General features: G+C 29.0%; 1 protein-coding gene across 2 annotated transcripts in view; it reads left to right on the forward strand.

Moving 5' to 3' along the window:
* The first annotated feature begins 2,306 nt into the window (after positions 1-2,306).
* Sclp (sclp) overlaps positions 2,307-25,860 on the forward strand; it is a 28,865-nt gene continuing 5,311 nt past the window's right edge. Inside the window, exon 1 of one of the 2 annotated variants that reach the window (XM_065509064.1) lies at positions 2,307-2,660. In XM_065509064.1, coding sequence (XP_065365136.1) covers positions 2,390-2,660 — 271 coding nt within the window. In that variant the 5' untranslated portion in view covers positions 2,307-2,389. Of the gene's footprint in view, positions 2,661-22,801; positions 22,898-25,860 lie in introns of those variants that run through there. The other variant, XM_065509065.1, reaches the window with a different exon arrangement.

Consider the following 25,860-nt stretch of genomic DNA (forward strand, 5'->3'; position numbering starts at 1 on the left):
TTAAGGAATTGCGGGATTCCCTTTGACCTTTTTAGAAATTTTTTTATATATTGTTATTTAGAATGACAGATTTAAAAAACGTTGAAAATCTCATTTAGTTTTGTTGATAAGTAAAGATTTTATTATTTATTTATTGAGATTCTAAAACTAAAATTTATATCAAAATTTCAATAGCATTGCAAATATTAGGAACAATTTGATCCCCATTTATTCCGAGTTATATTTTTATACCCTTCACCATGAGTGGCAAGGCTATATATAAGTCTGTCATTCCGTTTGTAATTTCCACATTTTTCATTTGCTACCCCATAAAGTATATATGTTCTGTATCTTTATAGATAGCGGAATCGATATAGCCATGTCCGTCTGTGTGTTGAAATCAACTTTCCGAAGCCCCCAAATAACCTACATACACGAATCATACATCAATATGTCCAAAATTTTCCGGCTCGGTCGCTATTTAAAATCGAGAAAATCGGTCCACAAATGGCTGAGATATAAGGAAAAAACTAGGAAAACCTCGATTTTTGACCTATTTTTGACCTATATCTGGATTACTAAGTCATTAATATAGACAATATGGATATCTAATAATAGATATTTCAAAGACCTTTGCAACGACGTATATAAGACCATAGTAAGTTGGACATACAATGGGTCAAAATCGGGAAAAAATATTTTTTAACCCGAATTCTTTTTTCATCAAAAATTTTTTTTTTGTCATTCTTTTTCCAAAAAAATTAATTAAAGAAATTAAAAAAAAACTTTTTTTTAAAAAAAATTTAAAAACAATTTGGAAAATAAAAAATGTTTTATAAAAATTTTAAAACATTAAAAAAAAATTTTTGATTTTGTTTAAATAAAAATATTTAAAAAAAAAATATTTTTAAGTATAATTTGGTGAAGGGTATATAAGATTCGGCACAGCCGAATATAGCTCTCTTACTTGTTTTGTTTAGATAAGTTAATTTTTGGTCTTACATAAAAAATGTCAAGTCAATATCTCAATTACATTCAAAAATATGCCACCTTAAAACACCGTCCATCAAAAATATTGCACTTTTTCTACTAAAAAATCTAAATCGATTAGCCATTTAGAAATGCCAGATTCTAAAAAAAAATTGATTCGCCCCACTATGTGACCTGAGTTATGGGGGGGGGGGGGTAATTTTTAGTAACTTTAAAATTTTTTAACCAATTTTTGTCTGTCCGTCTGTGTCGTTCTCATTAGAACGACAATTACGTACAATTTCTATTCTTTTAAATAAATTGCAAAAGTAATTATTTAATCGAAAATTTGTTACAAAACCTGAAGAATGCATTTTTTGCGTCGTTGACCAGGGGGGCGGTGTGTACATTGTAATATTTTTTCGTCCATACAATCATGGAACACTCTATTGTATACTCTTTTGAAAAGAGAATTATGTTCTAAATTTTTTTTTTAAATAACTCACTGGTATCATACAAGCTTAAAGAAAATTTATTTAAAATAATAAACGATATGCAGTATTTTAAAATAGACCACAACAAATGCGAAAATGATTTTAAATCTACTAACATCTTTAACTAAATTCCGATTTCATTGAACTTATAAATATATTCAATGTTGATTTCTCAGTTGCTAATAAATCCCCATTTTAGTAATAAAGTTTTGACTTACAACAAGAATGAATCCAAGCAATGGCAACTCTATGTCATATTTAAAAAAAAGCTTTCCGCTAAAAGTATAGATAGTGAGAGTAAGAGCAAAAAACAGCTAAGAGAGCAAGTGCACTAACCAAAAAAAACTAAAAGACGCAAATGTACGATCGCTGTCTTTTCTTGTTATTATTGTTGTATTTATGTATTTCGTATGAAAAGGAAAACAAAACAGATCAAAAAATCACGTCACAATAAACACACTAAATAATAGATGAATGTTGCTTGATTTTTGTTGTTATGTTTTGTTTTTGTATTAATTTGACTTCGTTAAACATTCATAGGTTCGTACTATTTGTAATTGGACTGAGTTTGTGTGTGTGAGTTGTGTTTTGGTTGTGAATTTTCTTTTGTTTGGGTTTTACGGTGGTATAAAAACAGCTGATGTAAAAGCTTTTGAAACATTTGAAAAACGGAAGACTTACCAGACGGTTTGTAACTGAAAATTAAAGAAAATTTAATTAATAAAATAAAAGAAAAAAACAATTTAATTAATATTAAATTTACAAACAAGTTAATAAAGAAAAATTTTAATTAAAAAAAATATTAAGTTCAAATAAAATTGTAAGTGATAAAAAGAATAAAAAAACAACTAAATAAAACCTCAATTAAAGTGTTTTAAAAAAACTTAAAGAAAAAAACTGAACAGAAATTAATTAAGAAAAACAAACTTAACCAAAAATCCAACAAAATGCGTCCATTCGGTAATGATATTACAAATATTGCCAATAATGGCAACAACAATAATAACAACAACAATAACAACAACAATAATAATAATAATAACAATAATAATGACAATAATAACAACGGCCTCTCAACTCAACAATACGAAGATGATCCTCGAGTACCGCCTCATATTGCCAGAATTGGTGGAATTGTTACATTTTCACCTGTAGCTGGTCGCGGTGTTATACGGGTAGTGGGTCGCTGTGAGGATGCCAAAGAGAACAACATGTTGGGTAAGTTTGTTTTAATGGATTTTTCAAAAACCAGTTAATATAATTTAAACTTAAAGTGCAATAGTAACAAAATAAAAAAAACTGCACATTTACCCAACTTAAAAAACCTTGAGTAACTGTTTGGATTAATCATAAATTTGTGCCAGTATACTTTGCAAAATATATACAACATTTATCTCTAGTCTTCTCTATTAGTTACAGTGGGGTTTTACTTTTTTTGTACATATTATTTGTATGAGTTTTTATTTAAAACGTAAAAAAATTATAAAGAAATAGGCAAAAACTCATTAATTTAATTATTTATTTGTCTTATTTACTTGTTTTGCAAATAAATAAATTTATCTTTGGGTGATGTGTACTACATATTCATATTGAGAGAAAAATTACTTTTATTTAAAAGACCTTGGATATTTGCTATTACTTTGCTGAGGAATTCTTTAACAAAATTTTATTTTTTTTTAATTTTTACATTCTAAACAAAATTTTGATTTCCGGTTTTTTATGGTAAACATTTTTGAATGCATTCAAACATATGGTTTGTTCTACAATACACAAATTTTGCTAAATTTACTACAGGTTTCAGTCAGAATTATTTAGGAAAACAACAAAGTGAAACAGCATTCTGCTATTGTTTATAGTGCTCATATGTAAAATAGAATTTCGTATAATTTGTAATTTAAAACAAACTTAAAAATACTGACAAAAATTGGGAGAGAATAGTTCTATTTCTAACAGTTTATAAGAAGGGGTCGATTTAACAACTTTTTGTGGAAGCACCTAAGAAAAAAATATCACGAAAGGAATTTTTCGAACAATTCAAAAAAGCACGTCTGGCACTTAAGCTCAAGCTGTTCATTACATAATACTGAATAGAGTTTCTTCTAAAATTATTATATTGATATTTCCCAAGATTTAGTACACAATTCTGAACACATTTCCTATTAGCGTCCACAAATAAAAATAAATTTAAAGATAAAAATTTAATATAAACCGGTAAACCGGTTTTTTTTTGAAGACAAAAGCCGAAACCGTTTAATCGGTTTTTTTAAAAACACACTTTTTGGGTTAAACCGGAAACCGGTTTTTTTAAATTTGTCGGTTTTTTGGACACTCTAGTGCAGGCCCAATGAAAGCGCGCCAGACCAATCTACAAGCCAAGAAATAGGCTCCTCAGTGGGATATAAGTACATTTGCAGGCGCAGAAGGATACATTTTAGAATATGGATGCTGAGCCATTTATTCTTACACCTACTCTTACACCTATAGATCAGTTATTGATCTTAATCTTTGGTCGTCTTGTTCTCTAGTAAACAATCGACCTTGCTGACTATGAGTTTCAAAAGCTGATCTAAACCAGTCAGACTTGCTGAAAATTAATACGATGAGATCGTCTAGTCGCATTTCATTAGCTTTTGTTGTCAATAATAACTTCTCTCGATTTAAATCGAGAGTTGAAGATCTATTCAGAGGTACCGCAAGGCTCCGTTCTTTCTGCTACTCTATTCTTTATTTTGCTAAAGGACCTTTTAGGTCAAACTTCCTACTCTATATTTTCTTTTGCAGATGACAGCAAGATTTGCCATTCATATTCATTCACTTATAGACCAAGCCTGTCGATGATTGGGACAATGGGGAAAACAAGAAGGATTTGCTTAATCAGGATCCTTTGATCTCTGAATGGGGTTGAGCATGTCGCATGTTGACACAAAAACGCACAACATATCATGTCGCTTCATTTGTATTAGTGGATGTTATACGTACCAGGTACCAGGAACAGCTGCCTTAATTTCAGCAGAATATATTAAATAAACAAAATTCCTGTCACTTTCAATGTAGGGAAATTCAAATAGAAAGTCTGCCTTTCCTCCCTCCTTCCCATAACGTATTTTTCTAGATTCAACACAATGTTTTGCAGTATCAGGTCATGACCTGACTGCTGGTCCAAGATGAAACAAGTAAGAAAGTATGGTCGGTCAAGCCCGACCATATAATACCCTACACTAAGTAAAAGAGCAAAAATATTTTTCTTTTAAAATGTCGATAATTTATACATATCTTTGAGTGATTTTCGGAAGTGGGCCTTATATGGGGGCTATGACCAATTATGGACCGATGACCATGAAATTAGGTCGTGTGATTTATGTCTATATGAAAGTATACTATATTGAATTTTGTGAGTATACCAACATTTTTAAGCGATTTATGCACTTTGACGTGATTTTCGGAAGCGGGTATATGGGAGCTATGACCAATTATGGACCGATCGTAACAAAATTTGGTGAAATGAATTTTGTATATATAAAAATTATTTGGAGCGCAATTTGTGGAGAAACATTTATAAATTAAACATTTATGATCGATAAAGTCCAATTTCGGAAGGACATTTGTATGGGGGCTAGGTTAAATAATTGATCGATTTTAGCCAGTTTCAATAGGCTTGGTCCTTGGGCCGAAAAAATAATATGTACCAAATTTGATCGAAATATCTTCAAAATTGCGACCTGTACTCTGCGCACAAGGTTTACATGGACAGCCAGCCGACCAGACGGACGGAAGGACAGACATCGTTTAATCGACTCAGAAAGTGATTCTAAGTCGATCGGTATACTTTAAGGTGGATGCTAGACTAATATTTTTAGGTGTTACAAACATCTGCACAAACGCATAATACCCTCCCCACTATGGTGGTGTAGGGTATAAAAAAGTGTGGAATGGAGGGCACTGAACTTTATTAGAGAAAGAAGACATTTCCGGAGATTTTAATTCTTTGGTTACATTTAGTAGATCTAAGGACACATTTCAAAGTTCTACCAACTACCAGCTCACTTTTGGGAGTATCAGAACATCTGGTATAGAAAATAAATGTGAATTTTGAAGCCATGCTGAAATTCTAACAGTATTGTCAGTATTTCAAAATTTATTAAATTATGGATTCAATCTTAATAATTCTGTTTTGATTAGGCAAACCACGACAACATGAAACATTTTCAAGTATTTATATGAGAACTAAATATTGTTTTCTATTTTTCTGTTTGCAAAAGGAATACCACCAAATTCCCGCCCAATAATACAAATTAAATGAGATCAATCAAGCAAGACTTTTTTATGCTTTTGAAATTACCACCTACCTATGTCTTCCTACTTGAAAATTGCTAAAAATTTCCGAACTTTTGTATACCCACCACCACGGAATCACAAAATCAATGTATCCCAATTTTGTCATTCCGTTTGTAACACATAGAAATATTGGTCGCAGACCCACAAAAGTAAACATTTATATTCTTAGTCGTTATTAAATTCTAAGGCGGTCTAGAAATGTCCTTCCAATATCCAATATATCCGTTGAATGGACGATTGGCTCTAGATAAAAGAGCCTAGGGGGACGAAATTTTCCTCAAATAATCTGTGTTGTTCAGAAATGTTTGGTATTGAAAATGGGCAAAGTTGGTAAACAACTTTTCCATCGATATAATTTTAAAATGATTTTTAAAAGGGCCTCCAAAGACAAACTCGAATGAGTATTCCATGGGCGTGGTGCCCTATTGTGTAGGACAGTTTTATTAACTTTTCTTAAATATAATCATTTTAGCTTCACATGTATTGCAATAATGCAACGACAACGACCTTGGACAAATTTATTAATCAATCAATTAATTTTGTATACATTCAGTGATGATTAATAAAAAGCATTTTTTTGTTTTTTTTGAAATATCATTATTTACATTTAATTCAGTGAAATGTTAAATATATCTTTTGTGCATTTATATTTGTTTAAAAGATAAGATATTTAATTATAAACAAAACGTTTGTTTTAAACAAATAGTTAGAACAAAGACTGAATTGACATTATTACTACAATTATTAAATTTTATTTGACTCTACTTCAGGCTGCTAAATACTCCGCATATTTGTTTCTAAAAATATATTTGAAAATTTCCAAAAAAAGTTATTTTTCACTACTTTCATAGTATAGTTTCCAAAAAACTATACTATTTTTGGGTTTTGTGATAATTAATTAAATATCAAGTATTATAGAAACAAAATCAGTTGATAATATAGGAAAAGCTAACAAATTTAAAATTCAAACTTGAAGGGTGTTCAAGAGGATAAAGGAAAATTGGTACTTTTTTCTTTTAATGGTACTTTTTTAATATATTAAATTAGTTAGCTTATATACATTAACGTTGGCTAATATGCTTCTCAGTAAAGAAATAATCAGGAATATGGGGCTCAATGGTATTATGATACCAAAAAAGGAAAACTAAACAAAACTAAGGAGTACTTTTTCGTTTTTCAAAATGGTACTTTTTGTACTTTTTCTATAATATTGATCCTATAATCAGGAAATTACTTTAATTTCAAACATGACGGGGGTTCAATTGTGGAAAATTGGTACTTTATCTTCTAATTGTACTTTTTATTATATTAAATTATTTTACTTATGTACATAATAGTACTATTTCTTTATTGTAATAGTACTTTTGGAATATTTTATAATAATAAACCTAAAAATTAGACACACATGATTCTAAATGATTTAGAATTCGCAAAAGGTGACTTTAGTGGTACATTTCTTTTGGATTTTAAATAATAATCTGCCCAGAAATATGAAATTAGGCATTCATGATGCTGATTGGGAATACAAAATGTGGGTCATTATGGTACTTTTTTAATTCTAATAATACGTTTCGAATATACATTACAATGAACCAATAAACTTGAAACTAGTGGCATGTTATCTTGAGTTATTATTAATTCACAAAGGGAGAATTAATAGTACCATTTCCTTCTTCTAATTGGGGTGGCGAAGCGCACCGGGCAGTCAATACTCCATACTTTTGTTGGATATTTGAAAATAACTAATGGTGTTTTCTTTTCTGACACAAAATGTTGCCTATATATTTTGTACCATTTATTAAATGTTACCAATACCTTGATAATGTGTTGCATTTTTAACGAGTGGTGCATTTCTAACCCTTTGATAAAATTGAGGGTGAAACAGTAGCATAGATTCAGGGTTTTAGGGTAACATTATTAGAAAAGAACACGACCAAACCACATTTTTTTCAGAAAAGAACACAAAGAAGGGTAAAAGGCAGAAAAAATGCATCATTTATGCCAGAAAAGAAAACACCATATGTCTTTGTTAAAAACACTTTGCATTCTTTTTTTAATTTAAATAAATAAACAGTCATTTGAAATTTATTGTCAGAAAATATTTGGATGAATCTTTGAATGAAAAAGTTTGTTTTTCATTTCTAAATTTTTAATTTTTCTACTGAAAATAGATTAAAAGTAAAAACCGAAGAATAATAGTCAGTTTCGGTTTTAGGCCTTGAAAAACCGCGGTTTCGGTTTCGATTAAAACCGAATACGAAACTCTATTTCATAGTAACGATTTTGAATCTGGATTCAGACACAATTGCATTTAAGTGGCTTTCGCATGCAAATAAGATTTTTTACTGAGAAGTAATATAAAATTCAAGCAATAAAACAGCATTAATAGTATTGCCAAAGTGTTGGCTATAATTCCCAAAGACTGGTTTGAGTATTTTGCAGTATTTCTGATCAGTCATGACATCCCATATTAATGTGTCAGTAATAGAACCAGTTCTGTGTCGGTTCCCAAGGTATTATTATATAACTACATCTACATGGTAGTACCTAATAGACCAATATATGGTAGTATAGGGTATCGAAAGTGTATTGCATGTGTAACAAACTTTCATTCTCATTAATTTTTATTATTAGACAGACTCTCACATAAACTGACCGACCACATGTAACAAATGATTTTTTATTTACTTTTTTTATTATTATTATTATTTATACAATTTTCAAATTTTTCAACGTTTTATGTAATTTAGACAATTGCTGGCAAACAAAAAAAAATATAAACTAAAATAAACCATAACTAGAAAACAGTGTTTTTATACTTAAAAACTAAAATCGAATAAAAGCACACAAAATTTGAAATTTATTGTAGTTTATATCGTATTGTATTTTCCGCAATTGCAAAGTGCATGTTATAATAATAAGAAATAAATAAATTTATAAAACAGCTAAAAAGAAAATTTTGAAATATTTGTTTACATCAAAACTACACACATACATATAAACAGAAAGAAAGAAATTCATAACGATCATCATCATCATCATCACCTTACAAAATTTTGTATAAATAGTGCAAATAATAACCTGAAAATGCTTACGGCTACAAACAAACAATACATCAATTACATTTTAGCTATTTATAACATTTAAACTGTCAGTTGGTTGTTTTATTAATTAAATAATTTATTTGTTTGTTTGTTTGTAAAAACCTAATCCGTTTTAACCCACTGACTGAGTAACACTCGCCCGTTTGTAGTTGGCCTGTCCGAGTGACTGGCTAAGCGGCCAACCAGCCAGCCAATTATTAAATGTGCGTGCTAATTAACTAATACCTGTATTTCAAAATACATTTTAATGGATTTTATACAATATATTGTTTATTAAATTGTTAATTATTTGCTTTTATTGTTTTTATATAAAATAAATAATTAAATAGTATTAAAGTATTAATATTTTTCATTTATTGTATTAAAATATTTTGGTTGTTTGCTTTGTGAGGAAATATGTCAAGTTAAATTAAGTTACATTAAAGTCAAGCCATATTTAAATTTTTTTGTCAGTCAGTTAAAGTATATTTTGTGTAATTATTACATAAACTACCTTAACAGTTGTAGCAACACATTATCAGTTTCAATTTCCCTCAATTCTTAAAAATTGCAGCGAAAATCCCAAAAATGCTATTTTTACAATTTTTGCCCATAGGATACACATTTCCTTCGGGGCTGGGAAAATACTTTGTCGATAAATATGGAACACAACAAGTTTTCTGATCCCAGCTTTGGAATTTTAGAAAATGTTGCACAAATTTAAAATTTTGATAAAAAAAATAGGTCAAATTCCGAAGAGCGTAGGCGCGACATATTCGAAAAATATGACATGGTTTTATATCAAAATGTTCTCCGTAAGATACCATACAGAGAAACATAAAATTGTTATATGTTTTTAAAGAAAGTTTTTTTTGAATTTTTAAATTGAAAATCCATTATTTTTGAATCCATAATTGATATTGCTCTGAAATCTTCTGTATATTATGGGTAATTTAGTTGTCTAACTAACAAAATTCAAGTCCATTCAGTCAAAAAATACGAACTATACTTTTAAAAAAGCGGAAAAGCGGCAGAATTTAAAAATTTAAATTTTCAAATTCCTATAACTCGGAAGTTATAAAAGATAAATTGCGCTTTCCAAAAATATAAAAATCTTTCAAATCGGATGGGAAACAAAAAAAATGGCACGTGTTTAAAAATTTTTCTTCTCGAATTTACCCTACTTTGAGTCTCCAAAGCGCCGCCCCTGGAGATTTTGTAGGGTCCATTTTAAAACTTAAACTCGAATACTTGGCTATGCCCACATCAAATTTTATCCCGATCGGACTAGCCATTCCGAAATGCCAGATTTATTTTCAAAAAATTTTTAAAAATGTTGGCCCTAGAGAAAATAGTCAAGCGGAGTTAAATCATAAGAACGAGACGGCCAATTGACATCTCCAAATCAAGAAATTATGCGATGTTTGGCCTATAAGACTCTTGGCGTCTAGGTTTAATATCAAATGCTAAAGCCATCATATTTCAAGCGACTAAATATCGCAAATTTAAAAAATAAAAGTATATTTATGTGAACAATAATGTGAGGTTTTGTTGAAAAGTCTATAATTCTAAATTAAAATTTTGCCTCTTGCTAAAGTGTTAGAGTCAATGCTATTTCATTCACTTAGTTGGCGCTATTGCCTGGCATACAATACTAAACATGTTTGGAACGAAAATCTCATTTCAAAAGAATTTTGTTTAAGATTACCCTATCTTACATTCTAATTCCCATAATTTTTTCTTGAAAAACAATGGTCAAACAGAATTTTTAACTTTTATTTATCATGGGTTAAGTCCAAATAAAAATATATATATCTATTTGTATAGTTCTTAACTTAGAAATCTGTTTAATATTTTTTAGTTTAGAGTTTAAACGGCTTATCAGTGTCCTAGAAATTTTTAAATTACGAACAAACACAAAAATCAGCAGACCTAAGAGACAATTCGAAATTGAATACGAAATGTATTTTAAAGAAATAATTTAAACAAATTTGTGATCAATTACGAAATTCGCTAATTTTAAATCCATTACCACGCTAACCCGCAACATTTAATATTTGCAGTTTTAATCCTCGTTTAGCATTTGGGAATATCGAAAATAATGTTTTTAATTTTTTGAAATATTTTTTGGAAATTTTCGGGATCTCTTTGTCGGGAATTTCAGGAATTTCTTTATAAGTTTTCTTCTTAAAGTTACAGTATTCAGATTCTTATCTGTTGCTAATGTTGTTCTATTATATCCAGTATTTTACCAAAAAGTTTCATTCATTAAATATCGTTAATATTGCACCTATTTTAACTTGTTCAGGTTTAGTGGTCACTTTACTAACCACCACCATTTCTAGAGACTTTAAACAATTTTTAGTGACATCTATTGACATTTTGCTAAACAATTAAATTTTTTTAAGTCATCATTTAAGTTTTTTGGCAAAACTTTGGCCTCAGGTTGCTCTGGTAAGATTAATATATTAATTTGAAAATATTGCAAACCGAAGTTTTTCTAAGGGGTTTTTCCGCATTTAATAAAAAAACTCCAGAGTGTTACTATGTTATTTAGTGTTTGTTTGATTGGCTTGTGCTAACAAAGTAATATTTTATACTATACTCTTTGTTAAATAACGTAAGTAATATGGTGGTTAGATTACTAACCACTGTGACTGAAATAGGATTTATATTATGTATTTATCTATATAATATTATGTTATTTTGTAAGGATGCTGCGTGTACTCAATGGAAATTTCGGGTGGGAATGTGTATGCTGTCTTGAACCCGGGGGAGAAGAGGATTATTAGGAGCAATTAGATCTGATGATGGTGCTCGGTGACATTCCTTTGGGGCTCTAGTTAAAATATGATAAAAATATGACTTATCTACCCAAACTGCTGCGGTGGAACCAAAATGGTAAAAAAAGATTGTCGATTGTACGGAAGAGCCGGTTGATTACATAGAAGATGGGGGTATACCAAATTATATTAAACCTACATAGCTATTTCTTTTGTTTTGTAACCCTGGATTTCTTATTGTACTTTTACAGTTAAAACTTAATCTGTCAGCACAGATTATTATACTTTCAAAAAAAAGTAGATTTAAAGAAAAAATAATATACGTAAAGTGTTAAAAGCTTACGGCTATATGCATAAAAAACCTTATTGTAGATTTAAAACACAATTTTGTTAACAAACACTTTCGGTCTAATTCATAATAAATAAGTCGTAAATAAGAAAAAATTAAATAATAAAATTTTGTCAAAATGATAAGTTATCAAACAAATTAATATTTTAAGAAAATTTGTATCATAATTATTTGTAATGCCAACCGCCATGGTGGTTAAAAAACTAACCACCTTATTCCATAAAAACCTTTAGCTGTATTCCTAATTTTTCATAATAAATGAACCCTAATGGAAATAAAAATGCAATTGTTTTGATTATAAACTTATGCACATAAAACTGTGGATGAAAGAGTTAATAGGGTACCACAAAATTCGTTTCAATTTGCATATATGAACAAATTTCCTTTGTTTTTATTTCTTTTCTGTTTTGATTCTTCAATTTCTGCTACGTAATACAAATGATATGATGATGATAATGATTATTAACTAACTACCAGTTGGTGGGTTAGACAAAAGAAAACTTTAACTGGGCGTTTGTTTGTTCGTTTCGTTTTGTTTTTATCTTATCAAGGTGGCACGAGCAATAACCCGTCCAAATTGTTTCACTATTTCGATGTTACATTTGTTTACCTTTTTCTCTTTTGAACAACAATCAATTGTTTAACATTTTAAAAATAAAAAAAGAAGACGTATTTGTTATAATTTTGAATGTTAAATTTATTATTACAGTAACTGGCCTGTTAAGCTAGTTAATACAAATAAAAATGTTTTATATTTAAGAGTTTAAGGTCATTGGACTAGATTGTAAATAAAGTGGCAGAAAAAACATGAATTTCATAAGACAAAATAAAAGTTGTTACAGCCAATTTCGAATTTCCAATATTCTTGTAAGTTAACTGAAAACTCCATCAATATTTCAAAAACTTTAATATTTGTGCCAAATATAAAGAGAATTGAGTCAATTCAATTGACACAGAACTACATGCAGAGACAAAACATGGTTGTGTTAAACATAATATTTTTATCAAATATTTGCCGCAAATTTTTGCGCCTTCATTAAATCATCACATGAGTTTGTTTTCAAGTGAAATGCGTTTTTCTTTAAACTAAAATGCGTTTTCATTTTCATAATTAGGCCATATTTTCAATTCAAATTTCACAACCGCAAAAAACCCCCAGCCCAGATAACAAAACTATTATGAATTGTTTGTAAACAAAAAGAAAACAACTAGAAACGTATTTAATATTTTTAATATTTCTAAGACAAATAAAAGATAAATAATAAAAACAAAACAAAAAAGAAATTTAAAAATAATAAAATGAAAATAAAATTAGAACCAACCCAACAAACGATAATGAACTACAAATTTGACATAAATTAATTTTGAAAACAAATTGAAGTGTATTTTTAAGAAAAATTATCTAAGACGCATTTAAATAAAGTAAAATTAAATGAAATGTGTTAAAAATGGCATTTCTTGTAAAGACTCGTGATTTACATGAAAAGCCAGAAAACCTGAACAAAAAATATAAAAGTGAAGGTGAAATGATCAGGGGACAAACAGGGCCTTTAAATGGTGAAATCTTTTGTGTTGATTGCTTTCGTTGTTAAATAAATAACGCATTTTCTTTATGTTAAAATAATGTAAACTTTTTTTTATTTTTTTGTTGTTTAATACAAAGAAAACAATGCAATTAACGACTGCAAATAAAGAAAATTATTGTTATTATTTCCTATTTTTTTTTCTTAACATTTTATATTTTTCATGTGTTTTTCAACGAATTTATGAGTTTCTTTAAAGTGACGCTGCAATAATACTTTTTTTCTTTGTAATTGCGTTTTTCCTTTTTCTTTTCTTTCATTATATTATTTAGACCAAATACAGTTGAAAATTTTCTTTTTTGGCAACATTTCAGCAAAAATACAATTTTGCGCAATTTCCAAATTTTCAGATTTCTTTGAATAACAGACAGAATATATTAAAACGCATGTGTTTTTGAAAATTCTTAATACATATGAATACAGATAAAATGGAATAAAGAAAACATCATTTAGATAATTCCCATGACTAGAAAGAACTGTTTGTTGACTGCATATTATTATATTATGTGTATAATAATAAATGTATTTAAAATTTCAAATAAATACAAAGCAGACAGAATGACGCTGACGTCAAGTTTATGACAATAAATGACCAATGTCCACTTTTATTTAACAAAAAAAAAGAAACTGTCATATAAATGGAGGAATTATCTGTTCATTATTAGGTTTGTAACACTTTTATAAATAGGTCCTATTAAGAGCCATTCTGATTCATTGCTAAGTAAATGGTGAAATTATACACAAGTAGAAATATACCTACTTCAGCTAAATAAAATCTCTAATCAATTAAAACTCATAGCAGTATTGATGTCCATTCACACACTCATTATTTTACCTGTCTTATTTCAATTTATACATTTTTGGGATGAGTTCATTGTAAGATTAGGCAATTTGATTACCTTATGCATCCCAGGTAATCTAGTGTAGAGACAATTGTTACTTTAGTTACCAAGTAATCGGGATTATAAACAATTTAAAGTTTCACTTGTGAAATAAGTAGTATTAAAATTATTTAAAATTACTAACATTACTACAATATTTCACTACCCGATACCCGGTATTTTTAGTCGGGAAACCCGGCAATTAAAAACTGACGAAAATACATAGAAAACAAGTTAGAACTATGTTTTTTTCACCAAAAAACAGTGAAAAGTTTTTTTTTTATAGTTTTTTGCTTATATCTTAAATCAATAATAAACCGCATATTATATTATTATAAATTTTTCTTCAATTAAAATCTAGTACAAAAAGGTTTAAGACAATTTTTATTAATTTTGTAAATGATTTGATTTAACAAAAATTTAATCATTCAAAGTTTGAATAAATTCTGTTATTAATTAACTTTAAAATTAATTCAGTTTAAACAAAGGCTTTGGAATGAACCTAAAAAATTAAATATTAGAATGGATTTATGGAATGAAAGGCTGACATTTTTTAACTACGTATTAAGATTTTTGTGAATTAAGCTCAAATTTTATTAATTAATTCGAAGCTCTGATATTTATTAATTATAACACTAAGTTTTTATATGAAATTTGGATATAATATACAGTGATATACAGTATTATTATTTCGGGAATAGCCGGGTACCCGGGAATGTAGAACAAAATTTCCCGTTTCCCGGGAATCAAAAAAGGTCGGGAAATTAAAAACCCTAGTCGCAACTTTAAGAATACTAGCTCCAAAGCTCATTTTTGTTATTTTCAATACACAAAATATGCCTTATCAAGAAGCATCAATTTGTGATAATTTTTAATTTTGCATATACCCGAGGTGCTCTAATTTGGGACTTTGCGACCCCGCCCTTCGTTATTCTCTAAGGTCAACATTAACCTAACAAGTAAGAGAGATATATTCGTCTTTTCCGAATCTTGTATACCCTATACCAAATTATACATTAAACTAAAAATTTTAATTTTTTTTTAGGTAAACAAAATTTAAAAAAACAAATTTTTAAAAAAATTTTCTAATTTTTTAATGTAAATTCATTATTTTTTAATTTTTTTAAAAGTTTTTTTTCAATTATTCAATTATTATTTTTATGATAAAATAATTTTTTTGTTGAAAAAAAAATCAGGTTAAAAAATATATCTCCCGATTTTGACCCATTGTAGGTCCGACTTACTATAATGTTATATATGTCGTTGCAAAGGTCTAAAAGAGCTTGACCTGGTTTGTTTCATGGGCCGATTTTTTCGATTTTAAATAGCAACCGAACCGGGTCTATAGGGGATATATTGATGTATTTAAGTTATTTGGTGGCTACGGAAAGTTGAATTTAACATACAGACGGGCATGGCTATATCGACTCCGCTATCTATAACGATCCAGATTATAAATACTTTGTGAGCTAGAAAATGAAAAATGTAGAGATTATAAATGGAATAAAAAACTTATATAATTACCCTTGCCACTCATGGTTAAGGGTATAAAAAAAACTTTTGAAACCGATGTCATCCGATCGGGATTTGCACTAAGGTTAGTCCTATTGAATAGTAATTTAAACACAACAAAATCGGTTCACAACTCTCTGAGTTCAACATTTTTTTTTGTTAAAAACAAACACAAACTGCGAAGCGCTTTGCTTGTCTGCAGATGCACACAGAGTCTCTGACGGGAATCGAACCCGCAACCCTCAGATTAATAGTCCAGCACACTATAGATTGGTCTATCGGGATACCTTTAGTAGATATATACCAATTCCATCCCACTAAGCGACCAAAAAGCTCTTAAAGGTCCTAAGCTATCTTTGGAGCAAAAAGAAAATAACAAAAAAGTGTCCAATTTTAAAAAAAAGACAAAAAAGTGTTTTTTTTGTCTTGAGTTAAAAAAATATTTATTTTGATAGATATCCCACTCGCATCGCACTAAGGGAACAAAAAGGTCTTATAGGAAAATAATTAGGATTTATTTTGTGCAAAAAAAATAAATAAGAAAGCGTCCATTTTGAAAAAAAAAAGTAAAAAAAGATTTTGCAAAAAAAAGTAAAAAACTTCCTAAGCTTTCTTTTAAGAAAAAGAGAGAAAAAAATTTTAATTTTGCAAAAAAAAGTCAAAAATTATAATTTTTTGAGGAAATATATATCTAAACTAAGAACAATAGGTAATAAGTTTCATGGATGAGAAAAAACACCCGTCAAATTTTGACCTCCTCTAACTCAAAGAGTTCTCGACCGACCTTGTGGAAAAATTGTGTCTAAATTACTGACCTATTAATGTTCCAAATGTATTAAAAAGATTCAGAACATTGTGTGAAATAATTTTGAAAATGTCTTGAACATTATTTTTTTAGTATTATGTTAGTACAGGCAAATCCCAGTATAACATATCTCTCTTTAACAAAAATCCGATTTAACGCACGGTCAAATTCGTCGATATAACAAATGGTGAGAAAAAACAAACAAACGACCTAATTTTTAACATTGATAACCTTATATAGCGAACATATCGAAAATTGTACGCTCAATATAACGAACAGAAGTATAAAAAAAATGAAAGTAGTAAAGAAAGTAAAAATAAGAAAATAAGTCGTTACAGTACCATTTTCAATGGTTACTCTCTTTAATAATAGGTGCTGTAATTTTTTTTATAGTGGTTTTAATTGCTTGTTTCACAATATCGAATGAAAGATTTCGTTCGCATTCTAAGCGAAATAAAACTTATTCGTTCACATAAATATGAAGTTAGGGAATCCAAAATCAGCTTTCTTTCGCTTAGAATACGAACGAAATCTTTCATTCAATATTGTGAAACAGGCTATAATTGTGTAAGTGTTCACGTGAATTAAATATGGGAAACCGTAGAAGAATTTCACTGAAAGATAAAGTAAAAAAATTAGATGAATGAATGAAATATGGAATAACAAAATTCTCAACATTTTGAAGAAAATAAAAACAAACATTTTATCGTGACTAAGTGTTTCCTGTAAATTATCTTCACACAAATTAAGTGGAATCTGGAATCTTTGAAATCTGTTTATTTTTGAAATGTTTGGCCCTGAGTTTAATTTTCTACAGGTTGAATCATTTCAGAATCGACCAATCAGAATCGAAATCCCCTACAATGAAGGCTTTATTAATCGTGGATAGTGCACCATGCCAGACTTCAAAAGAACAATTAGTAAAAACTACTAAAGATATACAAATTTGGACAATATTCATTCCTCCTAATGTCACACAGCTCATCCAACCTAGGTATCAAAACCCCATATGTTTAGTTAAATTCTAATACAGTAAAAGTTGTCCAAAATTAAAAAAAAAAAAAAACGATATAACGAATTTTTCAATTTAACGAATGGGCCTGACAACATATCGTTCGTCATACCAGGATTTGCCTGTATATTGTATTCAAAAGTAAAAAATTAGTATAACGAATAAAAAATATTAAAAAAACGGCTCTAACTTCATGTTAAATGGGCGTGGCAGGTTCTTAGACCCGCCCCTTATATATTAATAAAATGAAGGTCATAATCTAGTTTATGACCTACACGTTTAAAGCTTTATCTTAAACAATTTTATTTTTGTCTCCCTAGATTGGTGAAATGATTCAATAATACAGTAATGTAAAAAGTTAAATATTTATATATGAAAACATATGTTAAAATAAATAAAAAGTTATGGCGCATAAAATATAAATAAATCTGTCATTGTCACCAGTAGTACTTGTGTTTTCTTAAATAATGACATTTCATTTAAATGTATCTACATATATTTATTGTATTTTTCTTAATTACCTATTTATAATAATTTATTTATTTCTTTGTCACATTTCCGGCTAAAAAATTTTCCTTTAAGAGTAAAATTGAAAACATGCTGCCTGCCTGATGATGGTGGTGGTGCAAAAGCGTGCCATGTTGTGATACTTTTTTACCGTTCGTACATGTTTTTTTTGTTTCGATTTTATCTTTGTTAATTTCTTTATTTTAAGTTTCTTTGTTAATTTATTTTTTCTCCTAATGGCTAATTATATGTGTGATTTAATGAATTCGTCTCTGTGTTTTTGTTAGTTTTTCTTTAAACCATGACAGAAGCAACAAATAATACATAATAATGATAATAATAAATTTAAGTTAAAAACGTTTACAATTTTATGTTTGTTGTTGTTTTTGTTGTTGTTGTACTTCCTCTTTACAACTTTAAAAAAACTACAAGTGTAAGAAATTGCATTTGACGCATTTCTTTGAATTCGATTCGATTTGATTGTTTATTTGTTTGTTTGTTTTTATTTATCCAAATCTTTGCATCTTGATGTTCATACAAGTGCCTAGGCAGGGGGGTTCTTTCTTTGTTAAAAAGAAAAATCTTTTTGGCATTTGATCAAGTTTTATATACCAAATACATACAACTCTACATACGAATTTGTATGTATGTACGAGTAGTTTTGGTAAGTGTAATGACCTGTTTATCTTTTAATAAATTTTAAATGTTCAATTATATTTTTAATTTTTTGTGAACATGCTTACATACATACTAACAATTTGCTTTGAGTGTATGTTATTTTAGTTGTTGTTGTTTTTTTTTTTGAGAGAGAGAAAATACATGAGGAGGTTATAGAAAGCTTTTTATGTAAGCTTTTAAGCATTTAATTAGTAAACGTTAAAAAAAAATAAGTAAACTTTCAGTTTGAAATTTTATTAGACTTTCCGAATTACTTTTTGGCGTTTATTTTCTGGGAAAAATTATGCCTTTGTCTTTTTTATGTTTAAAAGCAGTGAACAGCTTACATAGTATTTGTTTTTAAAAATCTGACCCTAAAAATTACAAAGAATGTTGTGGCAAAATGTTGCCTTTCTGTTGTCAACATCTCGACTACTGTAGTAGTAAATGTATCGCTTTTAGACAGTAAATCTTCCCAATTTGAATGACTCCAAAATTATATATCTGGTTACTTTTTACACCCCAGATAATATATCTTGAAGTCAATTGCCATTTTACTGTTTCTAAGTAATCTAGAATATAGTTCTATATATATTATATTTCTTAAATTCTCAAAAATAGTAAAAAGTAAATGAACGCTTTTCCAGTAACAATTGTTTTATACACACCATTTCCTTATTTTATTCCTTTTAAAATGTATAAATACTCACATTTTCTTAAATTTTATTGAAAATTCTTTTGTTTTGGCATTTTTTCACCAGAAAAATAAAATTTTAAATAAATAAACAATAACACAAAACATATAAAATATAAACATCAAAATAGAACTTGTAATAGTTTGCAACGAGAGAACACTCTCTAAAATTTATACGCTCTTGATTTTTTCTCTACTTGCAAGTTTTTGAGTTAATGAACGCTTTTCCAGTAACAATTGTTACTAACTAGTAACAACTTTTAGTTATTGAACATAGCTAATAAGTATTCGTATTTATAACTAAAACTAAAAACAATTTATTCTCATGCTGGACAAATGGACCTCAAATTAGCAGGTTGATAAAACAGTTGTACGAAGCCTTGATGGTGTAAACAAATTTTTTACTGTTTTAAACCTAATTCATCATTACGAACTCTCTTTCTGTTGGTAGAACCGAGGCCATATATTTTTTGAAGAATTTTATTTCTAAAGAAAAAATTTTTTTCAACAAAAAAACCTTTTTTTAAGTACTAAAATTACAAAACCAAATTCAGACTGAGATAATTTAGTACTGGAGACATTTCAGCTCCTAAATTTCTTTGGGTTCTTACGCATTATTTTCAATATATTCAAATCAATCCCCCAGTTGGTAAATGAATTCGGGGACTATAATTTAGAAATAAACGGTTCAACATATAGATATCAACAATTTTAAATTTTGCAAAAAGATTTTTTTTTGAAAATAAAACTTTTTGCGTCCCAAAAAACTTGCAAATAACGGGAAAACTTGACATATGGTAACACTGATTACATGTCATCCGGTCCCAATTTATCAATTTGATACAATAAAAACTCATCGCTCATGTGGCTGCATCAGTTAGCAGTCACGTTAACAGGGCACAGATGTTTAGAAACAATTTATTTTGGAAATTATTCCAAAGCTTGTGAACGACAGGTGATATCTTAATGAAATTATACACAGTCAAAGCTGAAATGTTTCTAAATTTATTGGGATTTACGTGGTTTCGTAGTTGGAATATCTTTTAAAATTTTAAATAAAATATATACAAGTTCCATATAGTTATCTGGTTCTTTTAAAAAGTTACATGAAACCAAATTCGGATATTTTCCCCAAAAAGATGAAGACAATATTGGTCTAACACTCACCTTAAAGTATACCGATCGACTTAGAATCACTTTCTGAGTCGATTAAACGATGTCCGTCCGTGTGGTCGGCTGGCTGGCTGTCCATGTAAATCTTGTGCACAGAGTACATACAGGTCGCAATTTTGAAGATATTTCGATGAAATTTGAAACATATTATTTTTTCTCAAGGCTCAAGGACCAAGCCTATTGAAACTGGCTGAAATCGGGCCATTATTTCACCTAGCCCCCATGCAAATGTCCTCTCGAAATTGGACTTTATCGGTCATAAATGTTTAATTTATAAATGTATCTCCACAAATTGCGCTCCAAATAAGTTTTATATATACAAAATTCATGTCACCAAATTTTGTTACGATCGGTCCATAATTAGTCATTGCTCCCATACAGACCCGCTTCCGAAAATCACTTTAACGTGCTTAAATCACTTAAAAATGTTGGTATATACACAAAATTCAACATAAATAACTTTCATATAGACATAAATCACACGACCTAATTTTATGGTGATCGGTCGATAATTGGTCATAGCTCCCATATGAGGCCCACTTCTGAAAATCACTCACGAATAAAAATTATTAATATTTTAAAAGAAAAATATTTTTACTCATTTACTTGGTGTAGGGTATTATATGGTCGGGCTTGACCGACCATACTTTCTTACTTGTTTTATGCTGTAAATTGATCTGAAACCTTACGTGTTACACAAGGCGTCCTCGAACAAATAAGATCCGATAACAACGACATCAATGACATTGCATGTAGTGACATTAAATTGATATATCTCGTTGATAATGGTTCTGTATTATTCATCAGTCATAATAATCGTGTTACGGCGAAGTATACAGCTTTCCAAATTGATTGTCTGGTCACCTTATTCTTAACCATTCTTGCTAAATTTTCGTAAAATCTTTTCTGGTCACCAGTTTTATTGTTCTCAGTAGTTCAAAAAAAAAATAAAACCACTTTCGTACTTCTATTAAGATATTAACAATGCTATTAATTTTTAAATTTTCAAAATGAAAATCTTATATTTTTGCTTCTTCCCTTTTACTTAATATTGTAATACGAAGCTTTTTAAATAAATCGTAAGGCAAATCATACTGTTAATATCGTTTCCTGCATGAGTTTTCGATAACCGATCATCACAAGATCAACGAAACGAAAAGCTGTTATAGTTATTTGACAACAACAATTTTACTTTACAGCAGAACTTTCTTTGTTTAAATTATACGATATAATAATTATTTTAAATGCGTAATTTCACAACACAGTGATTCCCAGAAAACCTTATAAAATCTCTCAGTGTAAAAGCTCTTATATTTATATATCTATGTACATATGAATGTATAGCGGCAGCATGTATCTCTTAAATACTCTTTGTTTACAATTTGAACAAGACAAAGATACATATTGGCATAAACTCACGTTGCAAGATCCATTCAAATGAAAACATAAATTAGTCCAAGTGAAATCGTGAAACTGAGCAGAGAACAAGCGTGAGAGGAAAAGATCTCACATAAAAAACAGATTTAATAAATAAAAAGTTCCAGAGCATTCTAAAACACATTTTCACTAACAAGAAAAATTTTATAAATTTAAAAATTAAGAAATCTAATTAAAGGATTTTTGCTTAAATAAACCAATAAATAATTAAAAAAACATGTTTCTTAACAGTACAACCTTGCAACAAAAATATGAAGGTGCATTAATAAAGAGTATTAGAAGTTCTTTTTCAATTGGCGATACCTTAAAAATTAAAAGAGTATCTAGAAAATTAAACAGCTGATTGTTAACATAATAAAAGAAAAATGTGTTTGACAGCTAACAGTTGGTCTGAATTGTTAGTTTCTTTTCATTCTATAAAATACAAAGTGATCGTGTGTGTTGAAAAGTTTTTAAGGTGAACACCAATTGAAAGAATTCATAGAATATTCTATATTAAATAAAATATTCATATTTTTTTAAACGTTGTATAATTTTATTGTGAAATTTATTTAAAGGTTTTGTTAAACGTATTAACAAAATGGCTCATTTAGTGGTACAAGTAGTTCAACGCTGTGAAAATGCTGAAGAAAGCAAACATTTAGGTAAAGTTTCATTTATTATTTCTTTTTCTTTTATATGTATTTATTTAAATTTAATAATGATGACTAAATTCGAATGTGTATTTATTTATACGTTTGCTTTATTTTTACCATTTGTAGATAAAATTCAATAACAAAAACAAATATGAATGAAAACAGAGTTGTTTGTAGAATGTTTAGAAAAGGGCGGCCAGATGTTTATTTTTCGTTGTTGTTGTCCCCGTAATTCACAAAGACTTTGTATTAATATCTAAAACATATATAATGCAATTCCAAAATGTTTTTGTTTTTATTGCAAAATAAATGGAAATAATTTTAGAACAATTGATTTAAAACATAAAATATACTTCATATGATTACACATGTCAACAGCAAAAAAGAAGGCTTCACTAACCTAACTAAGTACAAAAATGGTAAAAAATTTTAATTCTATGGATAGATTTTTTTAAATTTTTTTTTCTAAAATTGTGAATTTTTTAGATGTTACTCTACATAATTTATGATAATTCAAAAAGGGTTAGTTCGATATTATTGAAGTTAACCTAGAAAAGTTCAAATTTACATAACCTTTAATCTGTTTATATATTGCGTTTTAGTCGGCTCAGTAATTTCGGACTTATAATAACAAATTTAAGCAAAAAATATATTTTTTACGTGAAAATAGCTAATTTTTGTGTTTTAAAAAACTCATGAAAAATCGAAAACGGCAGAACTTGTTCAGGTTTATTACTTTGTCCCAAAGCTGCATATAATAGAAACACAATGAGATATAGAACATAAAAAGCGAATGATTCTTTTCGAATTTATTCTCAATTAAGTGAAATCGCTCATTTTCTCAAAATTTAACTTTTTTGTCTGATATACATAAAATTGAGTATCGATTGATTGAATTTTGAAATCATTTTCCTGCATCTGCATGCATATATTGCGTTTTAATCGGCTCTGTAGTTTTGGAGTTATAATAACAAATATGAAGCAAAAAATAGAGCTTTACTAAGTTTACTTCAATAATATCGAACTAACCCTTTTTGAGTTATCATAAATTATGTGGAAATTCACAATTTTACAAAAAAAAACTTCCATAGAAGTGGTGGTTTAAAAAACGATTTTTCGTGAAGAAAAAATTGAAGTTCTTTTATTAGTATAAAATTCAAGCGGTTGAAGATATCGCTATAAAATGTGGAACTTCTGTATATCGAAAGGTTCTTTAATCAATGGGTATATTACTTTAGCTATTGTCTGTCGTTAAATATCTAAATTCCTAAAACGGGGAAATTATGTTCCAAAAATTGATTTTTTTTATACATATTTTTAGCTTTTATTTCGAAACATTTGTACAATATAAATTTATTCAAAGTATTGGCCATTTCCCATCTTTCTCGAAAACATGTGGATTCCAAGCCAAAAAGAACTGGACATCTTTTGAGACCAAGAAAGAATCAAGCCAATATCGGATACTCTGTTCCCAGAGAGAGAGAGTGTTCTGCATCGTTCGAAACAAATAGTAGTCGGACATGAAACGGTCTGGACTATAAAGCGGGTGAGGCAAAACTTCCCAACCACTTCATTATAAATACTTTTTAACAGGTATTGCGTTGTCATGATGGAATATTACGGTTTCACGCCTGGCCGCATAATTTGGAAATTTTTCGGCTAATGATCGCTTCAAACGAATCAATTGCATTCGGTACAAGTTCCCTGTAATGGTCTGGCCAGATTTTAGGTTTTATTACCTTAGCGCAGTTGAGATTTTGCTTTAGTGTCGATTAGGCTGCCTGGCCGGCATTCGTATACGATATCTTACGCTTCGGGTTATCGTAATGGATCAATTTTTCATCGCAAGTAATGATTCACTGCAAAAATGATTTTCTTTTATGGCGTTTCTTTTATGGCATCATTGCGGACATGCAAAATCGTTTTTCAAGATCTCTAGGCTTCAATTCGTATGGTACCAAAATGTTGAGATTAACAACAATCTTCATTGAGTAATGCCTCCAATTATTGGTCCGGCCTGGTCGATCTTTGTCTTCCGTATCAAAATCACCACTTCTGAACCGCACAAACAATCTCTGGAACGATGAAACCGATGAAACACAATCACCATAAGCTACTGTGAGCATTCGGGGTGCTTCAGCGTTAATTTTATTCAAATTAAAGAAGTAAAGCAAAACTTCACGCATATGACTCTTTGTTGGTACAAAATTCAACATTTTCGAAACAAAAAAATATTGTTGTTTACACTATAATATTCAATAACTAAGTGAGAATAAATGACAGATACATATCCTTCAAAATGACATATAAGTTATTAAAAACAAAAACCGCGTTCAAACGATACGCCATCTATTGTAAATCTCTCTTATATTGAGTCATACACTCAATATAAGAGAAAAATTATGAAGATCTTTTTAAAAATTTGAATGTATATAACTTTTTTTTTATTAATTGAAATTTTATCTAAAAACGTCGGCCACAAATTTAATTTGTCAATATAAATATATCTAAGGGTTATCTCTTTATACCCTACACCACCATAGTGGGGAGGGTATTATGCGTTTGTGCAGATGTTAGTAACGCCCAAAAATATTAGTCTAACACCCACCTTAAAGTATACCGATCGACTTAGACTCACTTTCTGAGTCGATTAAACGATGTCCGTCCGTCTGGTCGGCTGGCTGGCTGTCCATGTAAACCTTGTGCGCAGAGTACAGGTCGCAATTTTGAAGATATTTCCATGAAATTTGGTACATATTATTTTTTCGGCTCAAGGACCAAGCCTATTGAAACTGGCTGAAATCGGGCCATTATTTCACCTAGGCCCCATACCCCAATGTCCTCCCGAAATTGGACTTTATCGCTCATAAATGTTTAATTTATATATGTATCTCCACAAATTCCGCTCCAAATAAGTTTTGCATACACAAAATTTATGCCACCAAATTTTGTTACGATCGGTCCATAATTAG

Source organism: Calliphora vicina, chromosome 4 (genome assembly GCF_958450345.1).
Source record: "Calliphora vicina chromosome 4, idCalVici1.1, whole genome shotgun sequence".
Lineage (NCBI taxonomy): Eukaryota > Metazoa > Arthropoda > Insecta > Diptera > Calliphoridae > Calliphora > Calliphora vicina.